Here is a 27,707-nt window from a genome sequence, read left to right as displayed (position 1 = left end):
CTCATTGGTTGAATTGGGACCTGGATCCGGTGGTCTCGAGCCTCGACAAGACAGGAAGCGGTGCTGGAGCCGGCGTGCGCCGTACTACTGTTCTCCATTCCTAACCCGCTTCGGCGCTGTACCTCCGCAGACAAATCCAGACTGACCCGGTGATCAACAGGAAAACCCAGAAGCCTTTTTTTTTTGCGCTGTTGGGGACAGTGGTAGCTCATTACGGTGTCGTAATCGAGATCGTATAATTCGACGCGTGACTCAATCCGTGATAACTGCAGGTAACAATCAACGTGGTCTTCCACTAGTGATGTTTTGATAAACTTGCCGATCATTAAGATTCGTTTCGTTTCACTTTCACGAGGCAGCCATCTGCTTAACTAGCTCAACAGTAGCGAACTGCTCGTGAGAATAAACATGCTGGATGCCAAAGATGTCATGAGGAATTTACTTTGCTCGGCTCTTCTCAAAGCTTTGGCTATCAAAATTAGTGATTAAAATGTGAGTTGGGTGTCTTCAACGAGCCTTGTGGTAGCTGTGCATCTTTGTGGGATAATTGGAAACGCACTAACGGCCGGTTGTGGCGATCTGAAGTGAGGACCGGCGACGGAGGCCGTTCGGGCCTGGTGTGGCGCTGAAGCCGCGGACTGGCGGGAATCTCCGCGCCGCTGAGCGACGCGCGCTGTCGGCTTGACTCGGCGCCGAAGGTCGGCACTCACGTGGATGTGACTTTTCTACCGACACGAGCGGCTCAGCGCTCTGCAAACAGGCTGGATTTTTTTTCAGCGACGTCGAGTGTCTCAAAGTGTGTATTTTCGTACAAGACGGTAGACGGGCTCTGCGTGGAGATTGTGCCCGGCGGAAGGCGGGCGTGTGTGGGGGGAAGGGCGGGATTAGCGCCGCTAAGCCGGACTGAGTGAGGAGTCCGATCTGTAGCCTAGGCGCGATGGGGCTCCGCGCTGCTCCGCTCTGAACGCTACCCATATTATTGATGTTTTTTATTATTAAACTGTTGGTTCACGACCACTTAAAAGGGAAAAATCATTGGAAAGTTGATTTATTAGTTTTATACAGCTCGGTTTTATTGATTATCGATTCGGTGTAATTTAAAGGGCCTTGAATCGTCACGGGTACGACAGCAGGAGGAGTGGGATTTACACTTTTTATGTACACCTTTTAGCTCTTTTTTTTAAAATAACTCTTTATATTGTGATTTTTCTGCCTTGTTTAGCTTTTCGTTTTTGTGGGGACAGCTGGTAGCTTAGTGGTTAGAGCTGCTGCCTTTTGGACCCAAAGGTTGCAGGTTCGAATCCCACCTTCAGCTGTAGTACCCTTGAGCAAGGTACTTACCCTAAGTTGCTCCAGTAAAATTTCCCAGCGGAATAAATGGATAAATAATTGTAAATACCTCACTTTGGAGAAAAGCGTCAGCTAAATGAATAAATGTATGTAGATAGCCTAGCAGTTTCAGAGAAATTTGAAGGTACTTGGTACCTTGTGTCTCTGACAGGTTGAGGCTTTGAAGCCCCTTCATGGTTGATATAATGTTAAGTTAAAATGTTAGTTTCTGCTGTTGTCTGTGTGTATATATGAGGGACTGTGGAACGTTGGCTCCAGTTGTCTGTGGCAGCTATTGTTTGATGGTTATCTGCTGTGATTGAGCACCTCTGCATGTTTGAGCTGTTCTGTTCAGGATGTTACAACAAACCATCTGTCATGTAATCCTGTTAATAGTCTCTCCCTGGTTTCCAGGATGGAGTGGCAGCCAGACCAGCAAGGACTCCAGCAGGTTCTCCAGCTCCTGAAGGACTCGCAGTCCCCAAATACGGCCACGCAGAGAGCCGTTCAACAAGTATCCTGCTGCTCGCGCCCCTCTTGCACTCGTAGATCTGTGGAAATCCTGACTCGATCGGACGTTTCGAGTGAAATTGGGACTGGTGCGTCAGTTTTGTAGACTGTGCCTAGTCAGAGATCTAGCAGTGTAGTACCTTGAGCGAGGTACTTACTATACATTGCTGTAGTACCATTGGGTAAATAATTTTAGGTATCTTAACATTCTAAATTGCTTTGGAGAAAATTGTCAGCTGAAAGAATGAATGTAGTCTTTTGAGGTTGTTATGTGGGTGAATGTCTGTCTCCTTAACAATGATGCCAGAAACTGGAACAGCTGAATCAGTATCCTGACTTCAACAATTATCTCATCTTTGTCCTCACAAGGCTTAAAACAGAAGGTGAGTCTGTTCACTTACTTGACATATATACACACACACACGCACACTGTCTGAAGCCGCTTGTCCCAAGCGGGGTTGCGGCGAGCCGAAGCCTAACCCGGCAACACAGGGCGTAAGGCTGGAGGGGGAAGGGACACACCCAGGAGGGGACGCCAGTCCGTCACAAGGCACCCCAAGCGGGACTGGAACCTCACACCCACAAGAGAGCAGGCACAGGCCAAACCTGCTGCGCCACCGCACCCCCCTACTTGACATAATAAAACCTTGAAAACATGCTGTCCAAAGCTTGAAGTTTAGTTTGACAACATTCCTGTCTTTGCAGTTTAATGGTCAGTAAAGCTTTGTCGCTCACCTTTTATCTAGATGAGCCGACTCGCTCGCTCAGCGGGCTGATTCTAAAAAACAACGTGAAGGCCCACTACCAGAACTTCCCACCAACGGTTGCCGACTTCATCAAGCAGGAGTGCGTGAACAACATCGGGGACCCATCGCCCCTCATCCGTGCTACAATCGGTAAACCTTGATTAGCGTTGGAGTTATAGAAAAGGTTTTTTTGACCTGCATCATGACCTTATCATTCCGATGGACTTTTTCTGGTTTTCTCCTGCTTTTCTCGGTGATAGATTATTCAGTTTTTTTTTTTTTTTGGGTCTCTGGAGGTGATGTTTACTGACCGCTGATGCCAGTGATGGTATTTGTATTCATACTGTCTGATCTAGAGACTTGTCATACATACAGTTGCTGGTGCTTTTCTCCTTTTGTGAACATTTCATGAAGCATTTATGCCAGCAGAGGACCAATGCAGGTCAATGCATTTATGCCAGCTGTGGAAGACTGGGAAAGTTTACTGACCCTACCTCTTCCCTGTGTCTACATGCTTTTCCAGCTTTTCTTCTGGTAGCACTCCATTGGTTAACACTGAAACTTCCTTGTACTTTTTCCATTTCCTATAGGAATCCTGATCACGACTATTGCCTCTAAAGGAGAGTTGCAGACATGGCCAGATCTCCTACCTCAGCTGTTCAACCTCCTCAGTTCAGAAGACTACAACACCTGTGAGGTCAGTACAACCCTTTCTGACAGGTTTCTTCTCTTAATTTTCTACCTCACTTTTCCCTCCATTTTTGATCTTAAGCAGCGATCGGGGTGACTCTAAAGTCACCTGTAGTGTGTGTTTCAGTGATGTATGGATGAGTGACCCATTGTAAGTAGTGTATCTAGCAGTGTAAATCACCTTGGTGAATAAGGTGTGTGGGCTGATGACACTACATAGAGTTTGTTGGAAGTTGCTTTGAAGAAAAAAGTGCCAAATGTAAATGTTCTGTCAGTGGTCACACAGAATATGGAGAGGTTTGTGAGTTTTCTTAATGAATTTTATTCTGTTTGTCTGCACTGCTTCTGTTTCTTTTGCTGCTTCTGCCTTCAGCTTAACTCTGTTTTTATCACACCATAACCTGGATATGATGGACAACCCTTACCCTGAGTAACCATGATAATAGATATACTCATACTGTCTGATCCAGAGTCATATTTACTTGTCCTATCTACCAGCCTGCTTCGCTGTATGACCGTTTGTCTCTTCCTAGGGCTCCTTTGGTGCCCTGCAAAAGATCTGTGAGGACTCGTCTGAGCTACTAGACAGTGATGCCCTCAATCGCCCGCTCAACATCATGATCCCCAAGTTCTTGCAGTTCTTTAAGCACTGCAGCCCCAAGATCAGGTCTGTCTGGAAGTATCTTGTACTCACTTGGGGTTCTGCACTTTCTGCTTTTTCTTCCATAACTCTTTTTATCCTGTGTTTCTTAGGTCTCATGCCATTGCCTGTGTGAATCAGTTCATCATTGGTAGAGCACAAGCCCTCATGGACAACATTGATACCTTCATTGAGGTTTGTGGTAATGCTCTATCTAATGTGGCTTAACAAGGCTTGTCATTCCGTTCACTTGTGTTAAGTCGTTGGATGTCATTGTTTGAATTCCTGCACAGAGTTTGTTTGCGCTGGCTGCAGACGAGGACTCTGAGGTGAGGAAGAATGTGTGCCGTGCCCTGGTCATGCTTCTGGAGGTGCGCATTGATAGGCTGATCCCTCAGATGCACAGCATCATACAGGTGAGGCCCCTTATTCCTTCCAGTCGCACCCTGTGCACACCAGTCTCCTGGAATTTTGCTCTGTCCAGTGCTCATGTTGTTTTTCCGTCTGTCCCAGTACATGCTGCAGCGCACGCAGGATCCAGATGAGAATGTGGCGCTGGAGGCCTGTGAGTTCTGGCTCACCCTGGCAGAGCAACCCATCTGCAAGGAAGTCCTGGCCGGTCACCTGGTTCAGTAAGTTTTCTGTCTGTCAGTGACAATCCCAGCATTAGAACCCAGCTGGAGCTTCAAAAGAGACTCAATGAAGCTGTTTTGAGTTTGTGGGGAGCCTGATCTTGTTCTGTCCTCCTACCCTACAGGTTAATTCCTATCTTGGTGAATGGCATGAAGTACTCTGAGATTGACATCATCTTGTTAAAGGTCAGTCTGTGTCCCTCCATTATACTGAGCCATGTGTTGTGCTGGGCCTTTCCACGCATTGCTGTTGTCTCTGGGTGTGATGACCATTTTACTCTTGATATTCAACTGTGAAGCTTTATGTATTCATACTGTCTGACCCCATTATATTCTCTACCTTGATTACAGTCTGGTTCTCTTAATTGCTGTAATTTGGACTAGACACAGAGCACATGGCTCATTCAACTCTTCCTGCTTCTGTGTGTTATCTCCCTCAGGGAGATGTGGAGGAAGATGAGGCGGTGCCTGACAACGAGCAAGACATCAAGCCACGTTTCCACAAGTCTCGCACCGTCACTCTGCAACACGAGGGTGGCGATGGCGAACAGGGCGAAGACATCGAAGAGGATGAGGACGATGATGATGATACGCTGTCAGACTGGAACCTGCGTGAGTTTTTCCTCTACAGTAATACTAAGAGTGACTAAGAATCAACACAGCCATTTGGTAGGTATTGCACCTTTTACTGCAGAATTCGGTGGCACATTCTAGGTGTGTGCAGCACAAACAAGTGTGTATATATACATGCACACTGTAATAACTGGCTCTCAGTAGCCCTGTTTCTCTGCAGCCAATGTTTTGTCACAGATTTGTTTTGGATCCAATAAGAATGTGGACTTGGATAGTTAAGGTCAAAATTAACTTCTAGCTCTTTTTATTTTTTTTAAACTTTGCTCTCAAACAGGTGGTAATAATTGTAACAGTACTTTTACATTAATTGCTTAAGCATACATCTTGCTTTGTGATGAGGAACTCAGTGCTGGATGGCTGTGATGTTTCAGCTGCGTTGCCTTGAACGGCAGTATCGTGTGACAATGACAATTTTCTGAATACTATAAACACAGTATCATGTGTGGTAACCACGTGTGAGCATGATGGAGACGCACACGATTAGTGCAGAGTCTGCCCACGACTAATCTTTCCTTAAAAGGGTCGTATCAATGGGAGCAGTGCCTGGTGCAGTAATGAGGAAAATTTAATCCAATGTGCATCATTTTATCTGCATGGTGACAAGAGGTGATTTGAAATGAACTACTTAGAATATATCAAGATAATTGGAATTGTGGTTTTGTGAAATAAAGTGCTTGAGAGCACATTTAAGAAAATATGACAGTGCAGGCTTCAAGTGTGGAGGTGATCATCAGTGTTTCTTAAATTTCTGTGATGCTCAATGTATTCATACTGTCTGATCCACATAAACCTGTGCTACCTTCAGACATGCAGTCAAGCCCCTGTTTGTGGTCCTTGTCTAGTGATGGTGGATTTTAATACTGAGTTGAACCTGTGACAGTTTTTACCCCAGTGCTTGAGTACTTATTTTGTTATGAGCGGGCACAGAGGATTATGGGTATTTAGCCTGAAAGGATCGCTTTCACCCATAGGTAAGTGTTCAGCAGCTGCCCTGGATGTCCTGGCCAACGTGTTCCGTGATGACCTCCTCCCGCACCTTCTTCCACTGTTGAAGGAGCTGCTGTTCCACCAGGACTGGGTCATTAAGGAGTCTGGCATTCTGGTTCTGGGAGCCATCGCAGAGGGTAGGGTTCTTTTGCACCTCCTCTACTCTCAGCGTGGTGTGTCTACTTCCTGCCCCCCATATGTTCATTTTAGTATATGCTTTTCTCCAAAGCAAGTTAGTCGTCATTAGTAATTAGTATTTAGCTGACACCTTTACCAAAGGTGGCTTAGTGTTACATACATTGCACTAAACTCTCTGCAGAGGAATGTGAGATGCAAGTCAGCAATCCACCTGCAACACAGAGCTTTGGGAAGGAACTTGCATGACCACAGGGGGGTTTGTGGGGGAGAGCAAGCTTCCCACAGACTGAGGAGGGGATCTAACCCACATAGAATAGTGAAGTAGGTGCTATAAGACACCATGAGTGTGAATTCATTAGTATTGTCTCCATAAATTTATTTGACTTTACGGTTTTTTGCATCAAAGGCTGAACTGGTACGTGAACACTGAATATATCATATGTACGTAAGGGTACGCAGCTGATGACGGAATGAGGAAAGCTGCTGCTGCCTTTGGATTCAAAGGTCATATGTTTGAATCCCACTTACAGCTGTAGTAACCTGGAGCAAGATTCTTACCCTGAACTGCTCCAGTAAAATTACTCAGCTGTATAAATGGGTAAATAACTGTTTAACTGCTTAATACTTTGTCACTTTTGAGAAAAGCATAGGGTACATGAATGAATTTCCATGTAAAGATGTTCGTTGTGTTTCTGAGCGTTACAGTATATTCTATGTAGTAACTCGGAAAGAGCTTAAGTGCAGGTAGAGGTCTGTATAGTACTAGTAATTTAACAAGTCGTGTACAGGATTATCGAGAAATTAATGAAGGGAATCTACCATGTTATGGTCTTGTGATAATGTTAATTGCTGAAGTAATTGTTCATTTTAATGGTATTTTGAAATAAATGGGGTGTCACTTTTGGGGGCTCAGGAACACAAACTTTTACAATTAATACAAATGGTAATTACCGCTTTGTTTGAGTTATGAGAGTTCATATTACAAAGGGTTTTTCAGGAACACATCACCTAAGATTAAGATTCTTCCGATTTACCCATTTACACAGCTGGTGAAATGCACTGCCTTTAATGGTATAAATTAAGATGTAACAGTTTATAAGGTGATTGGTTTTCCTTTTTTTTTTTTTAAATTTATTTAACAAACCATTAATTGAAATTAACATCTCCCATACATGGAACTCAGCTGTTTACCGTTATGAATGACCCAGTTTGCAAGACTAATAGGATAAAGATTAATTGGATTGGATGTTAGGGTTTAACATTTTACTGTGTATCAGCACCCTCCATCTATGAGCATAAAATTTTGTAGTTTGTGTGCGGGCATCATTTTTACTACTGCAGCACAGCTGTTGATCCAGTATAACTCATCTGTTGTGAAGCTGGTTGCACAGAGTGCAACTGTGGCGATTATAATCAGTCCTCATTGAGTGTCTGTGATGCCGTATGTATTCACACTGCCTGAGTCCATTCTGCGATGCAGTTGGAGCATTTCTGGTACTCCTTTAGGCTGGAATAGGTTGGGTCTGAGCTTTTAAACTAAATTGTTGTATGACTAATTTTATGCTTATGGAGCATATTAAGGTCAAAGTGCGGTCCTCTTTTAAACTAAGTTTTCATATGTGGCAGTAATATCCATGCGTCCACATGCTTATGTGAGCCCTACTCTCACCCTCTGTTCTACCTTTTCCACCATAGGCTGTGTGCAGGGTATGGTGCTGTACCTGCCAGAGCTCATCCCCCACCTCATCCAGTGCCTTTGTGACAAGAAGGCCCTGGTGCGCTCCATTGCCTGCTGGACACTCAGCCGCTATGCTCACTGGGTGGTGAGCCAGCCCCCTGATTCCTACCTCAAGCCCCTCATGACCGAGCTGCTCAAGAGGATCCTGGATGGCAACAAGCGAGTGCAAGAGGCTGCCTGCAGGTACTTCTCTCACCCCAGTGGTGGAATAAAGTAATGACTGTATTACTCATTATGGTTTAGGGGTTTAGTTAAGATTCTTGTAACTATACACTCCCCTTTGTCACTCATTGCTCTTTGGACATGCTGTTGTCATGTAGAAGGGATAGAAACAGGCAGTTGAATTACCTTGCTTTCTATCTTCTTCCAAAGTGCTTCCTCTCCCATGTATATAATCTTCCTCCCCCCCCCCCCCAGTGCATTTGCCACCCTTGAGGAGGAGGCGTGTACAGAACTGGTACCCTATCTAAGCTTCATCCTGGACACATTGGTGTTTGCCTTCAGCAAATACCAGCACAAGAACCTGCTTATTCTGTACGATGCTATCGGCACGCTGGCCGACTCTGTGGGCCACCATCTCAACCAGCCGGTGAGTGTGACCATGGAGCAGGGTCTTTTTGCACAGATGTTGATTGTAGTGGCATCTACTTGGATAGATAAATTTGTTTAGGTGGGTGGAACTCTGAACTATGTTTGACCTCCTGGTTTTTATCATTTTAATTGCTCTATGTCTACCAGACAGACCATCTTTTGAATTTAGCTTTCCTTATAACCAGGAACAGTCATTGACTTAGAGTTAAAACTTAAATGTTTGCTAAATTCTCATGCTGTTTCCAGGAGTACATTCAGAAGCTTATGCCGCCACTTATTCAAAAGTGGAACGAGCTTAAGGATGAGGACAAGGATCTGTTCCCTCTATTGGAGGTAGGTGTGCAGTCACTTCACTGTTGGTTTAAAGAATAGACAGGTGACAGGATTTGCCCGTTTTGCCACTGGCTCTATTTTATTAATTGCCTCTGTCACCCACAGTGTTTGTCCTCTGTGGCCACAGCCCTGCAGAGTGGCTTCTTGCCCTATTGTGAGCCTGTATACCAGCGCTGTGTCACACTGGTACAAAAGACCCTTGCCCAGGCCATGGTGAGACCCCGTCACACAATCGATACCTCTCGTAGCCCTTTGTCTTTAGTTTGCATGCAACAATGCTTGTTTGGCAAACCATTCCTAACTGGTACAGTGTTTCCTGTTTTTGGTCATTACTATTTTTTCCAGTGGCTGGTTTTTTGTCCATTATCTGTTTCCCTTCATAAAATTTTTTTTTTTTTTTTTTTTCCCCCCCCCCCCCCCCCCCTTTTTTTCCTTTCTCTCTTTCTGGTCCACTGCCAGATGTACCACCAGCACCCAGACCAGTATGAGGCACCAGACAAGGATTTTATGATTGTGGCTCTGGACCTGCTGAGTGGCCTGGCTGAGGGATTGGGGGGTCATGTAGAGCAACTGGTTGCCCGCAGCAACATCATGACCTTGCTCTTCCAGTGCATGCAGGTGGGACCCCTTTAGAAGCTATGTTTATACTGTAGCTCAGTTTAGCAAGCAGGAGGACAACACATTATTTATGCTTTTGCCTGGTGATGTATTTTCAAGCACTGTCTGACCATGGATCTTTATTGTGTCTTCAGGACACGATGCCAGAAGTGCGGCAGAGTTCATTTGCTCTCCTCGGTGATCTGACCAAAGCCTGCTTTCCTCACGTAAAGCCTTGCATTGGTGTGTCATCACTAAAGTTTCCACATTGAATTCTGCTTAGTTTGACTTGAATTGTGTGTGTTCGGTGGGGTAGTTCTTAAAAGGATGTGTGTATTGACATTTTCTCATTCTCTCCTTTTCCAGCGGAATTCATGCCCATTCTTGGCACCAATCTGAATCCTGAGTTCATTTCTGTGTGCAACAATGCCACCTGGGCCATTGGGGAGATCTCCATGCAGATGGGTGAGTATCTGGCATCTTTCCTGCTCTGCTGGTATGGCAGATGGAAGGACAAGGGTCATGCAGGATCTCCATCACACATACTCATCCATAGGAACACATCTGTATATTGTCGTCTTGGACCTGTTGATCCCAGTCTCCATCTTGCTGTTTTGGCTTTTAGCTGATCTATGTAGGTTTATTGGGTGGTGGCTAAATACTGAACATTTGAAGCACCTCTTTGCAACTCCTGCCCTCAAGGTGTGTGTGTGTGTGTGTGTGTGTGTGTGTGTGTGTGTGTGTGTGTTCCTGCATGGCATGTGAGCAGCTTGAAGAGTGACGGTGTACAATATCCTAGCACGTACAAATAGAGGAAAGAGAAACATGACTATCCAGTTGAGATACGACAGGAGCTTGGGTTTTTTGTGAGCCAGATGAACAGTTGAGGGGTGATAGATAATGTAGGATCACCATGAACAGAAAACTTTATCACTTCATTCCTTGGACTTTCTCATGTACCCAGTAGATACACTGAGCATGACCTCAGACTGATTGGTTATCCCCTGGTGTGTGGTGGACTCTCAATGCTTGGCATTTACAGGAGCAGATATGCAGCCCTATGCAGGCCTGGTCCTCGGCAACCTGGTGGAAATCATTAACAGGCCCAACACACCCAAAACCCTTCTCGAGAACACAGGTATTGGCAGATTCCTCCTCTTGGAGATATTTTTGAATGGATGAAGACTGAGAAGCTTTATTTCAATTTCCTTAGCAGACCTGCTGACTCAAAACCTGAAGCCAGAAAGACATTGTTGTACTTAAGTCAGCACATCCAGGATGATGTCTACACAGACTTTTGAAGTCTGAATTTGATTGCAGAAATGTTTGGTTCTGAGAGTGACTTTTTTTTTTTAAATGCACAAATCAGATTACCATCATTCTGTGATTTTGCTTCTTATTTCCTGTTCTTCACACATTCTCCTCCCTATCTCTGTTACAGCCATTACGATTGGACGCCTTGGCTATGTATGTCCACAGGAGGTTGCTCCCATGCTTCAGCAATTCATTCGACCCTGGTAAGTCTTGCTGGTAATTCAAGAATCTTTTGCACCTTCTCTACACTGGACAAATGGATTAAAAAAAACTTGGAATTCCTGACAAATTTCAAAGCTGAACTGAACGACCTAATTAAAATATCTGGCTGTTGACATAAATGTAGGTGGGGCTTTCAGCTGAATTTAGGAATTGACTGCTTTAAAAACAATTTCTTCCCACTTTCAGGTGCACATCATTGAGGAATATCAGAGATAACGAGGAGAAGGACTCGGCATTCCGAGGAATATGTGTAATGATTGGGGTGAACCCTGGTGGGGTGGTTCAGGTGAGCATTCGAGTCCTAGAAGTTTTAGTGTCACAACTGACACTTTTGTTCTGTTATAGAAAGCTGCATTTTGGCCACAAGTCAACTTTTCATAATTTCTCCAAAGTCTCAAAGCTTAGTGATCTTACTCTTCGGACTATTTATCAATATTAAGTGTGTTAATTCTTACGTGCAAGAATTGCTACAGGTTAAATGTTTACTTTTCTGCAGGATTTCATATTCTTCTGTGATGCTGTGGCATCTTGGGTACATCCTAAGGAGGATTTAAGGGACATGTTCTACAAGGTAAGACCCATGCACACACACTAGCTGCCATATATAAGTTACTCATGGTGACAGTATCCTGAGGCTTCTTGCTTATGCCATTCCTCCACTTTCAGGATCAAGACTGGTGTTCAGTTTTAATTTCTGAATATGTTGCTCTGTGTGTGTTTGCATGCTGTATATCCTTGTGACTTTTTTTTGTTAAAATGTAGATCCTCCATGGTTTCAAGGACCAGGTTGGCGAAGAGAACTGGCAGCAGTTCTCAGAACAGTTCCCCCCCTTGCTGAAGGAGCGGTTGTCTGCCTGCTATGGCGTGTAGCCTCCCCCCTTGGGACAGGACACCAGTGTGAGGTACAGAAATGCTTTTTGATTCATTAATAGAACATGAGTGCGGAGAAGGAATGCAAATGATATGCTAAGAAAGAGAACTGTGGTACTTTGTGTATATGTTCCTGTTGGATATGTATTTTATCAAATCTAAGCAACCACCACATTTTAATGCTCAGATATAAAAGTTTGCTGAATTGAGTCTTTTTTTTGTTACAGAAACTTATTTTTGGCCTCCCCCCCATTCTGTTTTTCTCATAGGTACATCTATGGGAGGGTTACTGGGAAAGTCATCCATCTCTCTGTATTCCACTGCCCTGATTGTGGGGGAGAGGGATGCGACTAGCCTGTTCCTCCGGACGGCCTCCACACCCTCTGTGTCTGCGAGGGAGGGTGGGACGGGTTGGAGGGGTGGGGAGGGAGGGGGGAAACCTCTTGTTCAACACCAAGTCTGACACACTTAGAGAAACCAAACCACGGGACGTAGTGGGAGGGAAGCATAGAGGGGTGTGCAATCCCCGTCTGAAAAATTAAAAAAGGAGGGAGAATCTTTTTTTAAGATGGAGGGGTAGAAAATGCATCCTATTCAGACTTTGCCTAGGCCCATCGGCAACAGAGACAGTAGGACAGGCGTTTGTTAGATGCGCAAAAACGGTTGTGGAGTTGTGGTGGGAATACCTGAGACAAGCCATGGTTCACATTGCAGCATGGGCTAGAATTGCAGAGTGAGCAGAACAGGAAGGGCGCACCTTCTTAAAAATGCTGATATAATAATGGGGAGAGACTGCATCCTTATGACAATTTCTTCAAACAGTGTAAATAGTGAAACTTTTTTCCCCTAATTTTTATTCCATCAGTGATTACAGAACCATTGTCAAATACTTCTATTCTCCAAGATTTTTTGGCACTGAAGCAGTCCTTCTGGGAATTATAATTTCAAACATAATTGTGTCTATGAAAGGAAGAGAATGACAATTTGCACGGTGGGGATCATGTCAGTTCAGTGCTGTTATTTGTAACTGTGCTGCGAAACTGTCAATTTATTTGCATATGCAGGGATGTTCGTAATAAGGTACCTGATACTTATTACCCCCCCTTTCTGGCCGTAAAACTGTGACCAACATATCCTTTAATGTAACATAAGCAATGCAGAGAAAGGGAGGTTTTGTATTGAAATCCATCGATGCCATATTTGGAAGCAGGCTTATGTTCATCTAATAGACAATTCGTGCTGCAAGGAGACTTACACTGTAGTAGATTTTCTGTTTGCTGCTACTGCCTTTGAAAATGTATTTACTATGGATTTAAAGGTAGATGAGATTAAAAAAGTAGATTGTCATCAATACGAAACAGTGTGATATTGAAAGCGTCTTCATGGATTGATGATCGACCAGACATTTCTGGTTGGATCGTTTCAGTATTGCAGAATGCCTTTAGGGTAGTTCTGGTTTATACAGTGAATGAAAGATCTGAAATTACATTTGAAAGGCTATGTAAAACTATAACCTTATGTGATTAATTGTAGGAATTACTTGTTGGAGGGAGAACTGCACTTGTGCATAGTTAATGCTGTTAGGTCCTGGTGGGTTTTAGGCCTCTCTCTGTCCCAGTGACATTGTTGACTTACCAAGATTGAAATGATGAGATGAAGTGGCCTATGTGGCTGGGTGGTGTTTCTGCTAAGGCCTTCCTGTTTGATAGTGGTGGACGGATTCCACCGTACATATTTTAATTACCGCTGCTTACAGTGGCACTGCTCTATTCATTCTCTGCACAGTGAATATGGGAAAACTATCAATGATTGTGGCTTTGGAGATGGGGTCAACATGTAATTCAATGTGAATCACATTACAGCAAATAAGTACAACTTGATTTCATTGGGGGGGTAAAGTAGCAATGTGAGTCTCTGCTTTTCATTGGGCAGTTTTAAAAATGACAGGATTTGACATTGTGTATTGGTGTCATTAAGCTTATAGTCCTCGTAGTCCAAAATGCATGTGCAACCATTTTACTGTAGAGGCTTTTTTTTGTACAATAATCAGATGTCAGCACTGTTCTTGAGTGCAGTGCTGTCCAATATTCAGTACCAGCACTGATGTTTTCCAAAGGTTACATGATACACAGGTGACCTTTTGAGGAATTTTGCCGTACCAATACTGTCTATAGAATGCCAGCTTGCACATGCGTGTAAATTGGTTAAGGCTTCATTGAACAATGTTGCAAAAATCCAACAGCCCTTTTATGTAACACAGCAGTGGAATTGCATTCCCCCTCAATTCACTTGACTTGGCCAGAGGTATGTACTGCGTAGAAATGTTTAATTTTTACTTCTAACACTAAGTTGAACACTCAAGTCTTTCTCTTCTGCTAAGATGTTTTTAAAACAACCCATAATTAATTTCCCTTTGTACAAGATTGTTTCCAGGTTTCTTTAATAGGTTAATTTTTATGCCACCATCAATTTTTTTTTAAATATTTGGGTGTTTCCAGACTTAGTTTTTTATTTTTAAAACTGTTCCTTGTTAATTAAAATAGCCAAACATTTGAAAACAGATATCAATTTAGTACCTGGAAAATGAAGGAGAGGACAATAGCTTTGTACAATTAAGTTTAATCTGAAAAACTGCAAAATGATTGTCTATTGCAGAGATGTTAACTTATCTCTCACATTTTATTTTTCATTTGAAATGGGAAATAAAATGTTTTGTATCAAATAGCAAACAAATATTGTCTGTTTCTTTCTTGTATATAAAAATGATGTTGAAGCCATTTGGTGATGCATCACTGAAGTTTAATACCGTTCATGGGGTACTAAAACAAGGATTTCCACTGCATGCTGTAGTTCTATATCAATTGACAAGGTAGATAGGATTTTTTTATATTAAAATTTTCAAAATTTAAAGACTCCTGTGTTCTTTAAAATGATTAATTTTCTATGTTAGTCTGTAAAACAGTGTCTTTATTTAAAAAGGAAAAAAAAGCTAATGTTGCTTTTTATGAATGGTCAGTATTAGAGCTGCACTTCTGAACCAGGACCATGAGGCTGGCAGTTAAACTGGTTTTATTTAAATATTTTGAGATTTGCTTGTATTACAATCTTTAAATGTCTTTCAAAATTAAGGTTAAAATTCACTCAAACTTAACGTGAGTCGGTACACAGTTTTCCATTTTATGAGGTTAACAGATCATGGTAAAAATCTCATGATGCTCATTTATTAACATCCTCCTGCTGCTGGACCTTTCCTCGTGGTTTCATTGGCCAAAGCTTGATGACGTATATAATACGCGCCGGAAAACAAGTGTGATAGAACAACGATATAGAGTGCGCGCCGGAGAATGTAGCGCTTTTAAATAACGGTCAAAATGGCCAATGACGTTAAAATGCTTTTAAAATAAGTTTTTGTAATATTCAAGCATAAATGTTCAATCCAAACAGAGGTGGTAGTTTGGCAGCTCCTATTGCCTTGGAGTAAAATTCATGTGATAAAGTGCCATTGCATTAAAAATCAGATGTTGTTTAATAATGTGGCCAGCTGCTTCATAAATTGACGTCGTTGTCGAATTACCGAGGACCGACCGTTTCCCTCAGTTCGACATTTAGAAACCAGAGAGAGGCTTTAAGGTAAGTTTGTCTTTACAGGTCAGCTATGAGTACTATGACGTGGTTGTCGGTCTTGCTCGGAGCGGAGCAATGATGATTCTCTCTTTTACAAAATAACATGATTATTATGGAGTAGACACTAGTAAACTAAATCTAACCTCAGGTAAACCGCACTGGTACGGGCCGTTGCTGTCAGCGACGTTTTTTAGCTCCAGTTTTGTTCCAAGCTGACAATGTAGCAAAATGGTCATAACGTACTTTGCTTGGTCTGGCGCGATAAACTGAGCCCATGTTTGACAACTGTGGTAAGCGGCCGTACGAGCGAAACTGAGGCGCACAGCATTGTGGGAAGTGTGTACCAACGCTCTCAGTTGCAGTGTGACACTCTTAGATTTCTTTTGGGGACTAGTGTTAGTGTCCTCTGTTTTGTGTCGTTGTGTTTTAAATTTTTAAATTCTTTTGTTTAAATGTGAGACAAACTTTTCTGTTTCTGAAGCCTGTCCACACCCAGTGTCCCTGTTTCCATTAAATTGTTTTATTTTATGTACACTGGACCCTCACCTTACACTAAACCCTTTATTTTGTACATAATTCACCATTATCATATAGACCTCTTGAACTAATGAAAATAGCAATTACGTTACAGATTTTTCATTTCTGCATCAGTTTATTATTTATAGTGGAAAAGAAAATATTTAATATCACATAACGAAAGATAATTCATTAGTCTTTCCTCTTTGATTTAAAGAAGGTGGGAAACCTGTTTATACAGGCCTGTGTTTTGCTGCTACAACTCAGTAAGGACTCCAAAAAAACCTTACTGAACAAGATTTAATAAATAAAACATTTTTTAAATTCCTTAGTCTTAGTGATGAATTTTCTTTTGCAGGTTTAAATTATAATTTGATCGCTATTACAACTCATATAAACTCTCACTTTTTTGTGGAGTTGTGTTTGGACAATGTGACTTTGAGAAATATTACAATCCTTTTTTCAAAAAAAAAAAAAAACATGTCCTTGCTTTGTATTTGCAGATGTTCCCAATGTTTTTTGTGTTACTGCCTGTGGATGTTGTTGCTGCTGAATAAAATTTTAAAACTGTATTTTTTCCACTAACAAGCGACAAAAAAATGACTGCTTAAAACATTTTACGTTAACTTTTTCTTCACGTGTCCCCTCCCCCATCGTTTTGGCTGTTTTTTGACAGATTCAAATGATGTTTAAATAAAATTAATTTCCCCCATGTGATATAGTGGCATAAGTAATTTCATTATATTTTTCTTGATTTTCGGTCCTGTTTGAGAAACCAATTCGAACCGGAGAAATGTGTCAGCATTTTTTTTTAAAATTCTGTAGATAGGTAGGTTAGAAACATCTCACAAAATACTGATGGTGTATTTGTATTAACTTGAATTTCAAATTTCTCAAAAAAGTGAACCACCTTTTTTTTTTAAATTAATCTGAATTGTCCAGCTACAGCAAAATACAAAGCTCACAATCTCACACTTTGAGTTAGGGTTACTTATGTATTTTAAAATGTTTCTAGAATGACCAGTTAAATTCCTGGATCTTAGACTTGACCTGACAATTTCTTGAGAACATTTCCTTGTCCTCCATTTCTACACAGCATGTAGTTCTGAGTATTTAGGTTTTGCTGCCTGTTCTTTCATAGTGGCTGGATGTCCAGAGATACAGAGAGAAGAGGATCCCAAGGCAGAAGCATGTGAGTTCAAAGGGGAAACATATATGGCCTGCAGCAAGACTGTTGCACGGGGTAAACGCCAATCAGCCTCCCTGTCCTGCATCCACTTCTCTGTCCAACATTTGAGAAATATTCACTTAACACACTCCTATCTGCAGGATCATCATTGGCAAAATCTATCCTCCATGTATTTTCAGAAACCACTTGTTCAGTTCAGCATCACAGTGCTACAGAAGCAGTCCGGGGAGGCAGTGGCAACAGCATTTTGTATTTATTGTTGAGTGCTGGACAATTGCTGAACAAAATCTGCAGGAAAATATTGGTACATGGAGAGCAGACTATAACGTACGAGTGATGTCTGTAGTCGATATGTGTAAATAGCTTCTTCCGTTTTTGTTTTTTCGCCTTTTTTGTGTCACCTTTTTCCTCTGTTAATGGCTGTTTTTAGGTACATGTAACATATGTAATTTCTCTTGTGTCTATAGGCTGCCTGTGTCACCGTCACTCACATCTCCAGGTTCAAGCCCATCAGCGTGTAACGAAGGGGCAGCTCTGCTGTTTTTGCCATGGGAGATATTGGCTCGTATTGTCTCCCATCTTCCGGCTCAGTGTGTCATCCAAGTCTTGCCCAAGGTTAGCATCAGGACATAGGCTATCTGTGATATATATAAAAATTCCATGTTAACATTGTGTGTTGTGCCCATCCTTCCATGCAGGTATGTCGCTTATTTCAGAGTCTGAGTGAGGACAGCACCGCCTGGCAGATACGAGCTCGGAGGCTGATCGGTCCAAATCGGTCCTTCCCCTTGGGTCCGTCAGAGGGGTTTGATTGGCCCACTGCATGCCTTGAGATGGAGCAGCTCACCCGCAGCTGGACCAAATCAGAGGAGGGAATACAGGGGGCTGAGGGAGAGAGGGATGCCCAAGAGGAAGACAGAGATGGGGCCAGAGCGGAGGAAAGAAAGGAGAGAGAGGAGGGGCCAGGTATTGAAGATGGAGTGGAAGATGCAGAAGCAAGGCTAGATGATGAAGATGAGAGGATTGAAAGATTCTTGGAGGAGCTGGACAGTGATCGAAACCCATCCCACAGCCTCAGCTGCCCCTCAGGTTTGGAGTACTTCAGTTTGCCTTCAGGCCACATTGCTCAGGTGAACTGTGTGATGCTGGTGGGTGGAGAGGGGGCTGTGTGTGCTTCTGGGTCCCGGGACAGGAATGTAAACCTGTGGGATGTGCGGAAAAGGGTGCTGCTGCGCACCCTGGGTGATCCGGGTCTCTTCAGCACACACCGGGGCTGGGTGTGGTGCCTGGCAGCACATGGCCCGCTGCTGTGCTCCGGCTCCTTCGACAGCACGGTACGCCTGTGGGACTTGGCAGCCGGGGGAGCCGAGCGAGGACTGATCCAGGGCCGTGCTGCCGTGCTTTGCCTTTCCTGCCAGGATCACGTGCTGCTGGCCGGTTCCTACGACAAGAATGTCAGCATTTATGACACCAGAGGTCAGTTGCCACGTCACTGGTAACAGCATACACATACATTTACCTCATTCCAGTTCAAGACAGTGTTTGTGTTGTTCCCAGAGCCTTAATTTTTCTGATATTATGCAACTCTTCTCTGATTTCTCTGTTGTGCAGCAGTGTGAAACTTTGTGTTGGGTTATGTATATATAGGATTTTGTGCAGCCTGCCCTTCTTAATTAGTGAGTTAAGTGACAAAGCACATCACCCTTCTTTATGCTGCATGCCCAATAAATACTGCTTTTCACTTCAGTGACACTCACTATGATGAGACACTAAGTGGGACCAGGAAAATGCCCCCCCTCGTGAAAGCTCTGAAATAATGGCGACTTGTGCTGTACTGTATTTACTGTATAATCCCTTTTGGTCTTAATGGTTATAGTGCACTGGGCTTTTATCATTTACATTTATTCATTTAGCAGATGGTTTTCTCCAAAGCAATATACATCTCCTGGAAAAGGAGATAGGACAATTTGCAGAAACATAGCAGCAATGTTTGTGGCACTAACACTGGTGGGCAGTGATCACTGTCCTGTTGCCGTCATGCAGCATCCGACCCTCTGGTAAAGAGCCTGCGTCTCCACGGAAACGCTGTGCTGTGCCTGTCTGCTGACGAGAAGTACATCCTGTCTGGGAGCAAGGACAACACACTGGCTGTTTTTGACCGCAGGGCAGGGAAACTTCTCCAGAAATTGCGGGTGCGTTCCTGTGGACCTGGGGATCTCGCACATGGACAGACACACACATACAAGCACATATCATGTATTTATTGTCGTTATTCTTGCAATGATTCCCACTTGAATGTGGTAATAAGTCACTCATTGACCTCAGTGAAACTTGAAGTTTTATGAAAGTGTGTAACAGATCAGATAAAAAGGTTTTATTTTTTGAGGGTTTTAAAAAACTGACCAAAGTTTTAAAAAGCTTTTTGGGGAAATTGCAATAGTGTCTGTTTATGGGGATTTACTGTATTTATGAGAAGAATTTACTGCACGCAAAGGTTCATACTCGTGGGGAGGAAAGATGAAAATTTAAACCTGGTCACATGTGTTTTCGGTTATCCTGAAACAAATTTTGGAGCTTGATCCCTACTGAGTGCTTTTTTTCCTCTCCAGATGAACTCCTACTTAATGTCAGTGACATACAGTGGAGGAGAGGTGTGGGCTGGGGACAACCATGGCAGGCTCCACACATTCTCGCTGCAGGATGGCTTCTTCAGGCATGTCTCACGTTTCGACGAGGTGCACTGTGCCCTGGTCACCGGGATACACCGCTCCCTTGGAACCCTCTATACCTGTTCTTCGGACCGCACCATCAAGGTACTTGTTGCTTACCTGGTGCAGGCATCCACCTCCTTGAGAATATCCTGAAAAATATCTTCTTTACTGCCACCTGAAATTTCCCACTTTGTTGTGATTTCAAACGCAGAAGAACGAATGAAATGTTTGTTTCTCAAACTGACTTCGATGTCCATGCTCACTTTTTTATTATAAAGAGAGCTCATCATTTACTATAGCAGTTTAAATGAAGTTCTTCCTTTAAGTCAACTCTAAATGTGTGCTTATGCATTCCAGTTCACACTGCGGTTCACTTTACTAGACTAACACAGCGAATGAATGAGTGAATAAGTGAAAAACTTTATTAATCCAAGTAGGAAATTCAATTCAGTTGCAGCGACATTGTGTACATCAGACATTTATACACACATACCCACATAAAGCAATTGAACAGATAAGTAGATAGATAAATGGTAGCAAGTGAATGAGTTGGCAGACATATTTAATTATTAGAAAGGGAGGAGTGGATGGAAGTGAGATGATGAGTAAAGTGTGTTGGTATAAGATGTGTAACACACACACACACATTTTCTGAACCGCTTGTCCCAGACGGGGTCGCGGGAAACCGGAGCCTACCCGGCAACACAGGGCGTAAGGCCGGAGGGGGAGGGGACACACCCAGGACGGGACGCCAGTCCGCCGCAAGGCACCCCAAGCGGGACTCGAACCCCAGACCCACCAGAGAGCAGGACCCGGTCCAACCCACTGCGCCACTGCGCCACCCCAAGATGTGTAACATTTGTGAAAAATTTTTCCCTCTCCCATTTCAGCCAAAGAAACACACTCAGACAAACAAAGATTTTTCACTACAACATCGGCTGATGGGAGAGCCCTAGATGGGGTGTCTCCCCAATCAGTCTTTATTGCTTTCTTTTATTTGCCAAGCTTATACATAATTCATTACAGGGTGTTACACCAAGTGTGTTCGGTGTTTTACTGCCTTTTTGCCTAAACACTTTCTGCTCCTTTGTTCTTGAAACTCCTCATTCTAAAGCTGAGCTATCCAACCCCCATCATCCATCTTACCTTAAACTGACCTTGCTTCAGGCAAGGCAGGACCACCAGCCTTTTGTGACATGATCTTGGTGTCCACAGCCTATCTTTATCAGATAACCTCTGACGTGGTGCCTGATACAGCCTGCTTCTCACACAACGGTTTTACATTCCAGTTGTTGGTGCAACATTGTAAATCGCTTTGGAGAGAAGCATTGGCTAAATGAATAAATGTACAAATGTCATGAAATGTAATGTGATGGGATACAAAGCAGCTCAGTGCCACTTGGTCATTAAAAGGTCACTCCCCCTGGCAGCATGAAGGCTCATTATAGTGCCTGATTGCTGCTGGTAGAAATGACCTCCAGTAGTTCCTTGGTTCACCACAACTGGACCAGCATGTTGTTGAAAGTACTCCTTTGTTTTACTGTGATATAAATCAAAGGATCACTTTTCTTGTCTGCGGGAACACAGCTCCTCTTCCATAGATTCTATTAAGTTTGGTCTTTTTTGCACAGGTGCATCTCCCATGTGCTCCACCTAAGACTTTGTTCACACTTCACCATCAGTCTGGGATCAATGGGGTAAGGCTCAGATTTTCACCGGGGGCTCAGTGATGGGGCTGTGCCAGTCACACCACCTTCATTCTTTTTTTATTTATTTATTTATAAAAACTCCTTAAACCAAGCACCCTCTTTTTCCTTTAGAAAATGCTCTAAGAAAAGCTCATTGTTATTATTTGTAGTTTTAGTTGTACATAAATCTTGAGGCTCTGTTTAGGATGTAAAATGGGCACAATATCTTAAGAACAAAAGTATACCGTGTAGGAACTGGTGAATTTGACCATGTATGCAGTTCTTGAATCCCCTTTTTTTAGTAGCAAAATGACACGACCTGGAGGCTTGGATTCAGGCGATATTCATTGCATAGAACTTCTGCCCAAATGCTCACCTTCTGCTGTGAAACAAGTCCTTAAAGCACATCAGTCTTAGTATACTTTTCTTCTGCTGGGAGGTTTATTTTACTTGTATATATACTTCCTCCACCCTTTTTTCACCACCCTGTAACACAGAAAACTCAAAAGTGTGTTAAGTTTATATAACAAAAGACCCCTTTACTGATGCATGGCTGTGGAATAAATCAATAAAGAACTGAAGAGAAACTTAAGTTTGTTAGGAGTTGTTCACAAAGTTGTGGGGATATTAGCAAAATTATTTTTCCACAGAGTTGTGACTCACTTTGCTGTCTTCCCCATCCCTATCTTTTCCGCTCCTCAGCTCAGTGTGGATGCCGGAGTGATGGCTGTTGCCTCTGGGAACATTTGTGTGGATGTATGGAGAGAGCGCAAGTGACGAGTGGTGAGAGCTCTAAAGGGTACAGGATTAATTGGGACTCTAGTCACACCTGGTTTTAGACCGCTATTTCATTGTGAAGGATTGCTGATTTGATGGCAAATAATGCCCGGATTCAAGACTGCATTTGAAGCTTCGGTGTTTTCAATATACCAGGAGGGTGTCAAATTGTACATTCAGGATTGCTCTTACAAAAAAGATATTTCTGTTATTAAAAGCCAAAAGACAGTTATGAAAACGTAAGGGCACCAAGTACCATTGTGGTTTGAGCGCTTGCCTTCCACTCTGAAGGTTTGTGGTCTAGTCCTCGCTCCTGTTGTAATATCCCTGAGCAAGGTCCTTCCCCTGAATTGCTTCAGTAAAAATTAAGAAAGAAAAGATAAATAAGCACACACAGGCTTATCAAAATCAGTTTTTGATTTGCATAACATGTTAGATATTCTGTCAAAATGCATCCAACCTGCACGTATATAGGGGCAGCAGGTAGCATAGTGTTCAGAGCTTCTGCCTTTGATTCCACCTCCTGCCTTTAAATCCCACTTCCTAAGTTGCTTTGAAGAAAAGCATCAGATAAAAGTTGTTCCACTAGGTCATCTTGTACTGCCATCTTTTTCTTGGTTGTATATATTCATTATATATAATGGTAGTAACATCTCACTGACTTTGGAATCACCTACTTGGTCTGCGAGTCCAGAGTCATCTGAGCCATCCCCATGTTCACGTCACAGTCATTCATTCCCTTAGCTGATTTGTGGTAGGAACATGCATGGCTTAGACACCTGACACTGTTCCGTGTCAGTTTATTTGCAATTTTTTGTTTCTTTTTAAATGACTGAATAAGGAAACACTATGATTATATATTTTGTTGTTTTATATCATGTATTTGTTAATCTATTTTAATAAATTATCTGTAGTAAAAATGTACTTACTTTCTGCTCAGTAACCAAAATGCCTGATTTTTGGATTCCAACCTGGAGAAAAGTGCAACATTGTGTGTATGCCTGGTTGTAGATGGTTCAGGAAATTTTGGGTGCCTTCATGGATTTGAATGTGTGGAACTATAACGTCTACATCCAAATGGACTGAACCAAGTGAGCTCCTTCAACAACACATGGGATTTCCTGTTCTTGAAGGCCTTTTTGGAAAGTGTAGTGATGCCTGCAGGTTGCGGAGGTGGGTTATTGAGGCAGTGTTCCTCCTCCACCATAGTTGCACATTTATGTGATTGGCAGCTTGCAAATGTTGACGTTAGTCCGTCTTTTACCAACTTCATGTATAATTAAGGACTGAAGTGTAACATGATTAATATCCTGGCAGACATTATTAAGGTACATCATTGACATTTTCCAAGGGGACATTTTCCACTCAAGACACCCACTAAAGGAAAGTTCAATTAATGTAGTTTATCGGACTAGATTTTTTCCCCAGTATAATTCATGCTCAATTTTAAAAGGCAAATAACACTTCAATACATTACAGAGATGAACAAAACATTTCCGGCTATTTCATCATTCACATATGCAGTACCACATAAATATTGTCCCAAGGATTTGGACCGTCAGTTGACTGAAGTTGAGCAGAGGATGGCAAAAATGATTGGGACTGCAAAATAGTGGAGTCTTTAAGGTTCCTGGGTCCTACAATCTCCCAGGAGTTATTGTAACTGTCTGGTTTGGCTCGCCTAACAAATCTGACAAAATTAAGCTGCAGAGGATGGTCAAGACAGCTGAGAGGATCATTGGTGCACCCCTGTCTCCTCTTCAGGTCTTGTATGAGACTAGAATGAGGAACCGGGCAGACAAGATCATCACTGATCCCACACACCCTGGGTACAAACTCTTCACACTTCTCCCCTTTGGCAGGCATTACAGAGCACTATCTGCCAGAACAAGACACAAGAACAGTTTTTTTTCCCCTTGGGCCATCACCCTCATGAACAGTTAACACTCCCCTAGAGGTCTCCTATCAGTACAATCTATCCCATCACTTTTGTAATTGTTTTTTCATTACATTTTTTGTACTATTTTTTTTTTTTAACTCTGTAAATTTGCTATTTATTTATTCTGTATCTATGTCAGCTGTCTGTCTTGTCTATTGTCTCTTAAAAGCACTAAGCTCCAAAGCAAATTCCTTGTGTGCATCAGCACACTTGGCAAATAAAACCTCATTTTGATTCTGATTCTTCTGAATATTCAATTCAATTTATTTTTATAGAGCGCTCTTCTCATGCAGTGACACAGAGCACTTTAACCCAGGCATAAGGCAAGAAAAATAAATAGATCAGATAAGAAACAAAGAAGACAGTTGACTGATGACTACCATAATATAATACTTTTATAGAGCTATAAGTATGCCTACTGGCTGCAGAGGAAAGGAACAAAAACTCCCAATTGAAAGTTGAGGGAGAAAAAAACCTCTGGGGGTCCAAGGGCCAGTGGTTGCCCACCCTCCTGGCCATTCTAGATTTAGTAACAATTCTAAGCCGGTTAACAAGTAATAATCATATTATTGCTGTAAGGTATCTTAAATCCCCAGCTCAGCACGGAACGTCCCGTCCATCATGGTAGTTGGTCGTCATCTTCAGTCAGCATGGGATTCGTCTGTCACCACTGGCTGGCCTCCTCAGGTCTTATGTAGCGAGTTAGTGCTCAACAAAAAGAACAAGAGTTAGTAATTTGTAACTGAAGTCAATTTAATATGCATTTGTATAAAGGTAAAAACAACCAAGGCAAGTGGAATTACATTTCGAGGTGGAATGCCTGAGTGAACATGTAAGTCTTTAGTCTGGATTTGAAAACAGAAACGGACGGGGCATTTCTGACAGTAACTGGTAGACTGTTCCACAGTTTAGGTGCTCTATTACTAAAGGCGTGACCTCCTACTGAGGTCTTATTGATCACAGGTACTTTAAGGTAACCTGCATCCAATGAATGAAGATATTGTCCTGGGATATAAGAATCAATAATCTCACAAAGGTAAGATGGAGCAATGCCATGTACTGCCTTATAGGTCAAAAGAAGGATTTTATAGTCCACTCTAAATGCGACCGGGAGCCAATGTAACGATTTAAGTACCGGTGTTACATGGTCGTACTTCCTAGTTCTAGTGACAATTCTCGCAGCAGAATTTTGTACCAACTGTAGCCTGAATAGTGTATCCTGGGACGCTTCTGAGCATACATAAAATGATTTCAAGGGAGAATATTGTAATGCATATGGTAAATTGTTTTACATTTACTCATTTAGCAGACACTTTTCTCCAAAATGACATACATCTCAGCAAAAATACAATTTGTGCATTATATTAGGAGAAAGACAGTTGCAGACATGTGATTCTTACGTAAGTCTACTGTTTTATGACAAAGTGGGACGCTTTAATTCAGTTATGAGAATTAGTTGAAGAGTACTCTTCTTGGCAGTGTGATGTACAGCACTGATGACAGATATTAAGTAAGATACGGTTACATAGACAGTAATGACACGTGGCCGAGTTGGAATACAGCAGGCTAGACTGGAGAAGGAGGAGGGGAAAACAAAAACTCCCAGTTGAGAAGGGCAGAAAAAAAGCCACTGGGTTTCAAGTGCCAGTGGCAGCCCGCCCTTTTTGGACCAATATCTACAGATATTGGTGGTAACACTATGGGACAGCTGGTAGCCTAGTGGCTGCCAAAAGACAAAAAACAATGTACGAACGACCCATCAGATGATTGGTTAAAGTGTAAAGAACATGAATCGTGGGACACAGGAAGGACAAAAAAGATTATATTCAGCATATGGTGGAAATAAATTCCTAGAACTAATTAGGTACTTTGGTATGTGTGTTACCTGGGATAATTTGACTGTCAAACAATGAATTGGATGAATGGGTTATTATGTTATTATGTGCGGTTGTAAATTAAAGCACCCCCCTCAGTCAAAAATGTACAGTTGGTAGTGCTGACGAGCTATATCGACATCAATGATCACACGAAATGTTGACATGAAGCGAATAGAGACACGGAAAAACAGCAAAGCAAACAGCAACAATAGACCGAGAGACTGGAGATGACAGTAGTCGTTTGATTTGCACTGGTTTACCACGTGACGGACAGTAGGAACGGAATCATAACAGCCATAACAAATCAAGGGTACAGACCCAGGCGTTGCACTGACGATAAATGAGGGTGTGTACCAAACTTGGGAATGTCAGCAAGTGGGCCAAATACCATAGGGCAGGTGAGAAAGTACAGTTCATTTACATTTATTCATTTGGCAGATGCTTTCTCCAAAGCAATACACAGTACAATGATTACTGTGCAGTACTTAAAGGAAGCCCCTTTACAAGACCTCTAGCAGTGTCAGATAGATATGTTCAGCTGATGCTTTTTCTCCAAAGCAACTTACAATGTTAAGGGCACAATTATTTTACCCATTTATACAGCTGGGTAATTTTTACCAGAGCAATTGAGGGTAAGTACCTTACTCAAGGGTACTACAGCTAGAGATTGAACCTGCAACCTTTGGATCTAAAGGCAGTAGCTCTAACCACTACACTACCAGCTGTCCCATATAGATAGATATACTATATTAAACTTCTGACAATCATTCATCCATCTATACCAGAGCAGGGAGTCATACACAAATATATATGCACTGTGGTCAACATATGAACTAAACTGCAGGATTGAAACTGCTTGAACATAAACCGCCAGAGTCCAAGCTAGAGATGGAATAAGTGAAGAGAATGAAGGACCGATCCAAATGATAGTGTTGACAAACAGCAAACTCTTGGGTAATGGAATGGCAGCGACGGTAAAGAACCAGAGCACAAATTGGACAGACCAGGATGGGAACCAAAGTCATGAAACAGAATGAAGTAGCTAATGTACTAAGCACACATGAGCAATTGTCACACACATGCACACATCACACAAGGCATACCTAGAACATGCATCTGGTAAGCTCCTTTGGTTATAAGCAACAAACACAGTTACCATGACTCCCCTATTAAAGTTCCTTCTGCCCACAATGAGTGGATTTTTAAGCCACATCACCTGGAGCAAGAGACACAGGAAGACCAGGGACTCCAATTTAGGACTTCGAGTCTCTGCCTACAGTTCTGATTCCCTTCGCCCTGACAACTTGCTGGGCTTAGAATAAAAAAAGCAGTGAAGCAGAAACGCTTTGTAAAGCTCCCCCCCTACAAACAGCACACATGAAAAAAAACATGATTTGTTAATGCAATGTTTGTGCC

At 42.5% G+C, this 27,707-nt stretch overlaps 2 protein-coding genes and 2 non-coding genes across 5 annotated transcripts; all 4 read left to right on the top strand.

The window, feature by feature from the left end:
• Window positions 1-47: 47 nt before the first annotated feature.
• Window positions 48-14,833, top strand: LOC108926122 (transportin-2-like). Its single transcript, XM_018738624.2, has 25 exons — window positions 48-272; window positions 1,744-1,843; window positions 2,147-2,222; window positions 2,586-2,735; window positions 3,176-3,282; window positions 3,809-3,942; window positions 4,029-4,110; window positions 4,209-4,331; window positions 4,429-4,547; window positions 4,673-4,733; window positions 4,988-5,159; window positions 6,152-6,304; window positions 8,001-8,226; window positions 8,461-8,632; window positions 8,881-8,967; window positions 9,073-9,180; window positions 9,427-9,585; window positions 9,720-9,807; window positions 9,931-10,029; window positions 10,607-10,702; window positions 11,006-11,081; window positions 11,287-11,386; window positions 11,597-11,671; window positions 11,863-12,002; window positions 12,240-14,833. The coding sequence occupies exons 2-24, from the start codon at window positions 1,745-1,747 to the stop codon at window positions 11,968-11,970; spliced, it is 2,670 nt and encodes an 889-aa protein (XP_018594140.1). The 5' UTR covers window positions 48-272; window position 1,744; the 3' UTR covers window positions 11,971-12,002; window positions 12,240-14,833.
• On the top strand, window positions 2,876-2,941 carry LOC114910304 (small nucleolar RNA SNORD41). Its single transcript, XR_003797606.1, has one exon. It is a non-coding gene; the product is annotated as a small nucleolar RNA SNORD41 (small nucleolar RNA).
• LOC114910305 (small nucleolar RNA SNORD41) lies at window positions 4,804-4,874 on the top strand. The gene has a single exon (XR_003797607.1). It is a non-coding gene; the product is annotated as a small nucleolar RNA SNORD41 (small nucleolar RNA).
• Window positions 14,834-15,448: 615 nt separating the features above from the next.
• fbxw9 (F-box and WD repeat domain containing 9) lies at window positions 15,449-24,632 on the top strand. 2 transcript variants are annotated; one of them, XM_018738626.2, is made up of 8 exons: window positions 15,449-15,600; window positions 17,252-17,302; window positions 17,767-17,914; window positions 17,998-18,775; window positions 19,343-19,491; window positions 19,909-20,112; window positions 21,642-21,707; window positions 22,401-24,632. In XM_018738626.2, exons 2-8 carry the CDS (start codon window positions 17,259-17,261, stop codon window positions 22,473-22,475), a joined length of 1,464 nt encoding a protein of 487 aa, XP_018594142.1. In that variant the 5' UTR covers window positions 15,449-15,600; window positions 17,252-17,258; the 3' UTR covers window positions 22,476-24,632. The 2 variants fall into 2 exon arrangements, with proteins under 2 accessions (XP_018594142.1, XP_018594144.1); XM_018738628.1 differs by having other exon boundaries at window positions 19,941-20,112; window positions 22,401-22,477.
• The last annotated feature ends 3,075 nt before the right edge of the window (window positions 24,633-27,707 follow it).

This window comes from Scleropages formosus, chromosome 3, assembly GCF_900964775.1.
Source record: "Scleropages formosus chromosome 3, fSclFor1.1, whole genome shotgun sequence".
NCBI lineage: Eukaryota > Metazoa > Chordata > Actinopteri > Osteoglossiformes > Osteoglossidae > Scleropages > Scleropages formosus.
The sequence above is the reverse complement of the archived record's forward strand: the minus strand, read 5'-3'. Positions and strand labels throughout refer to the sequence as shown.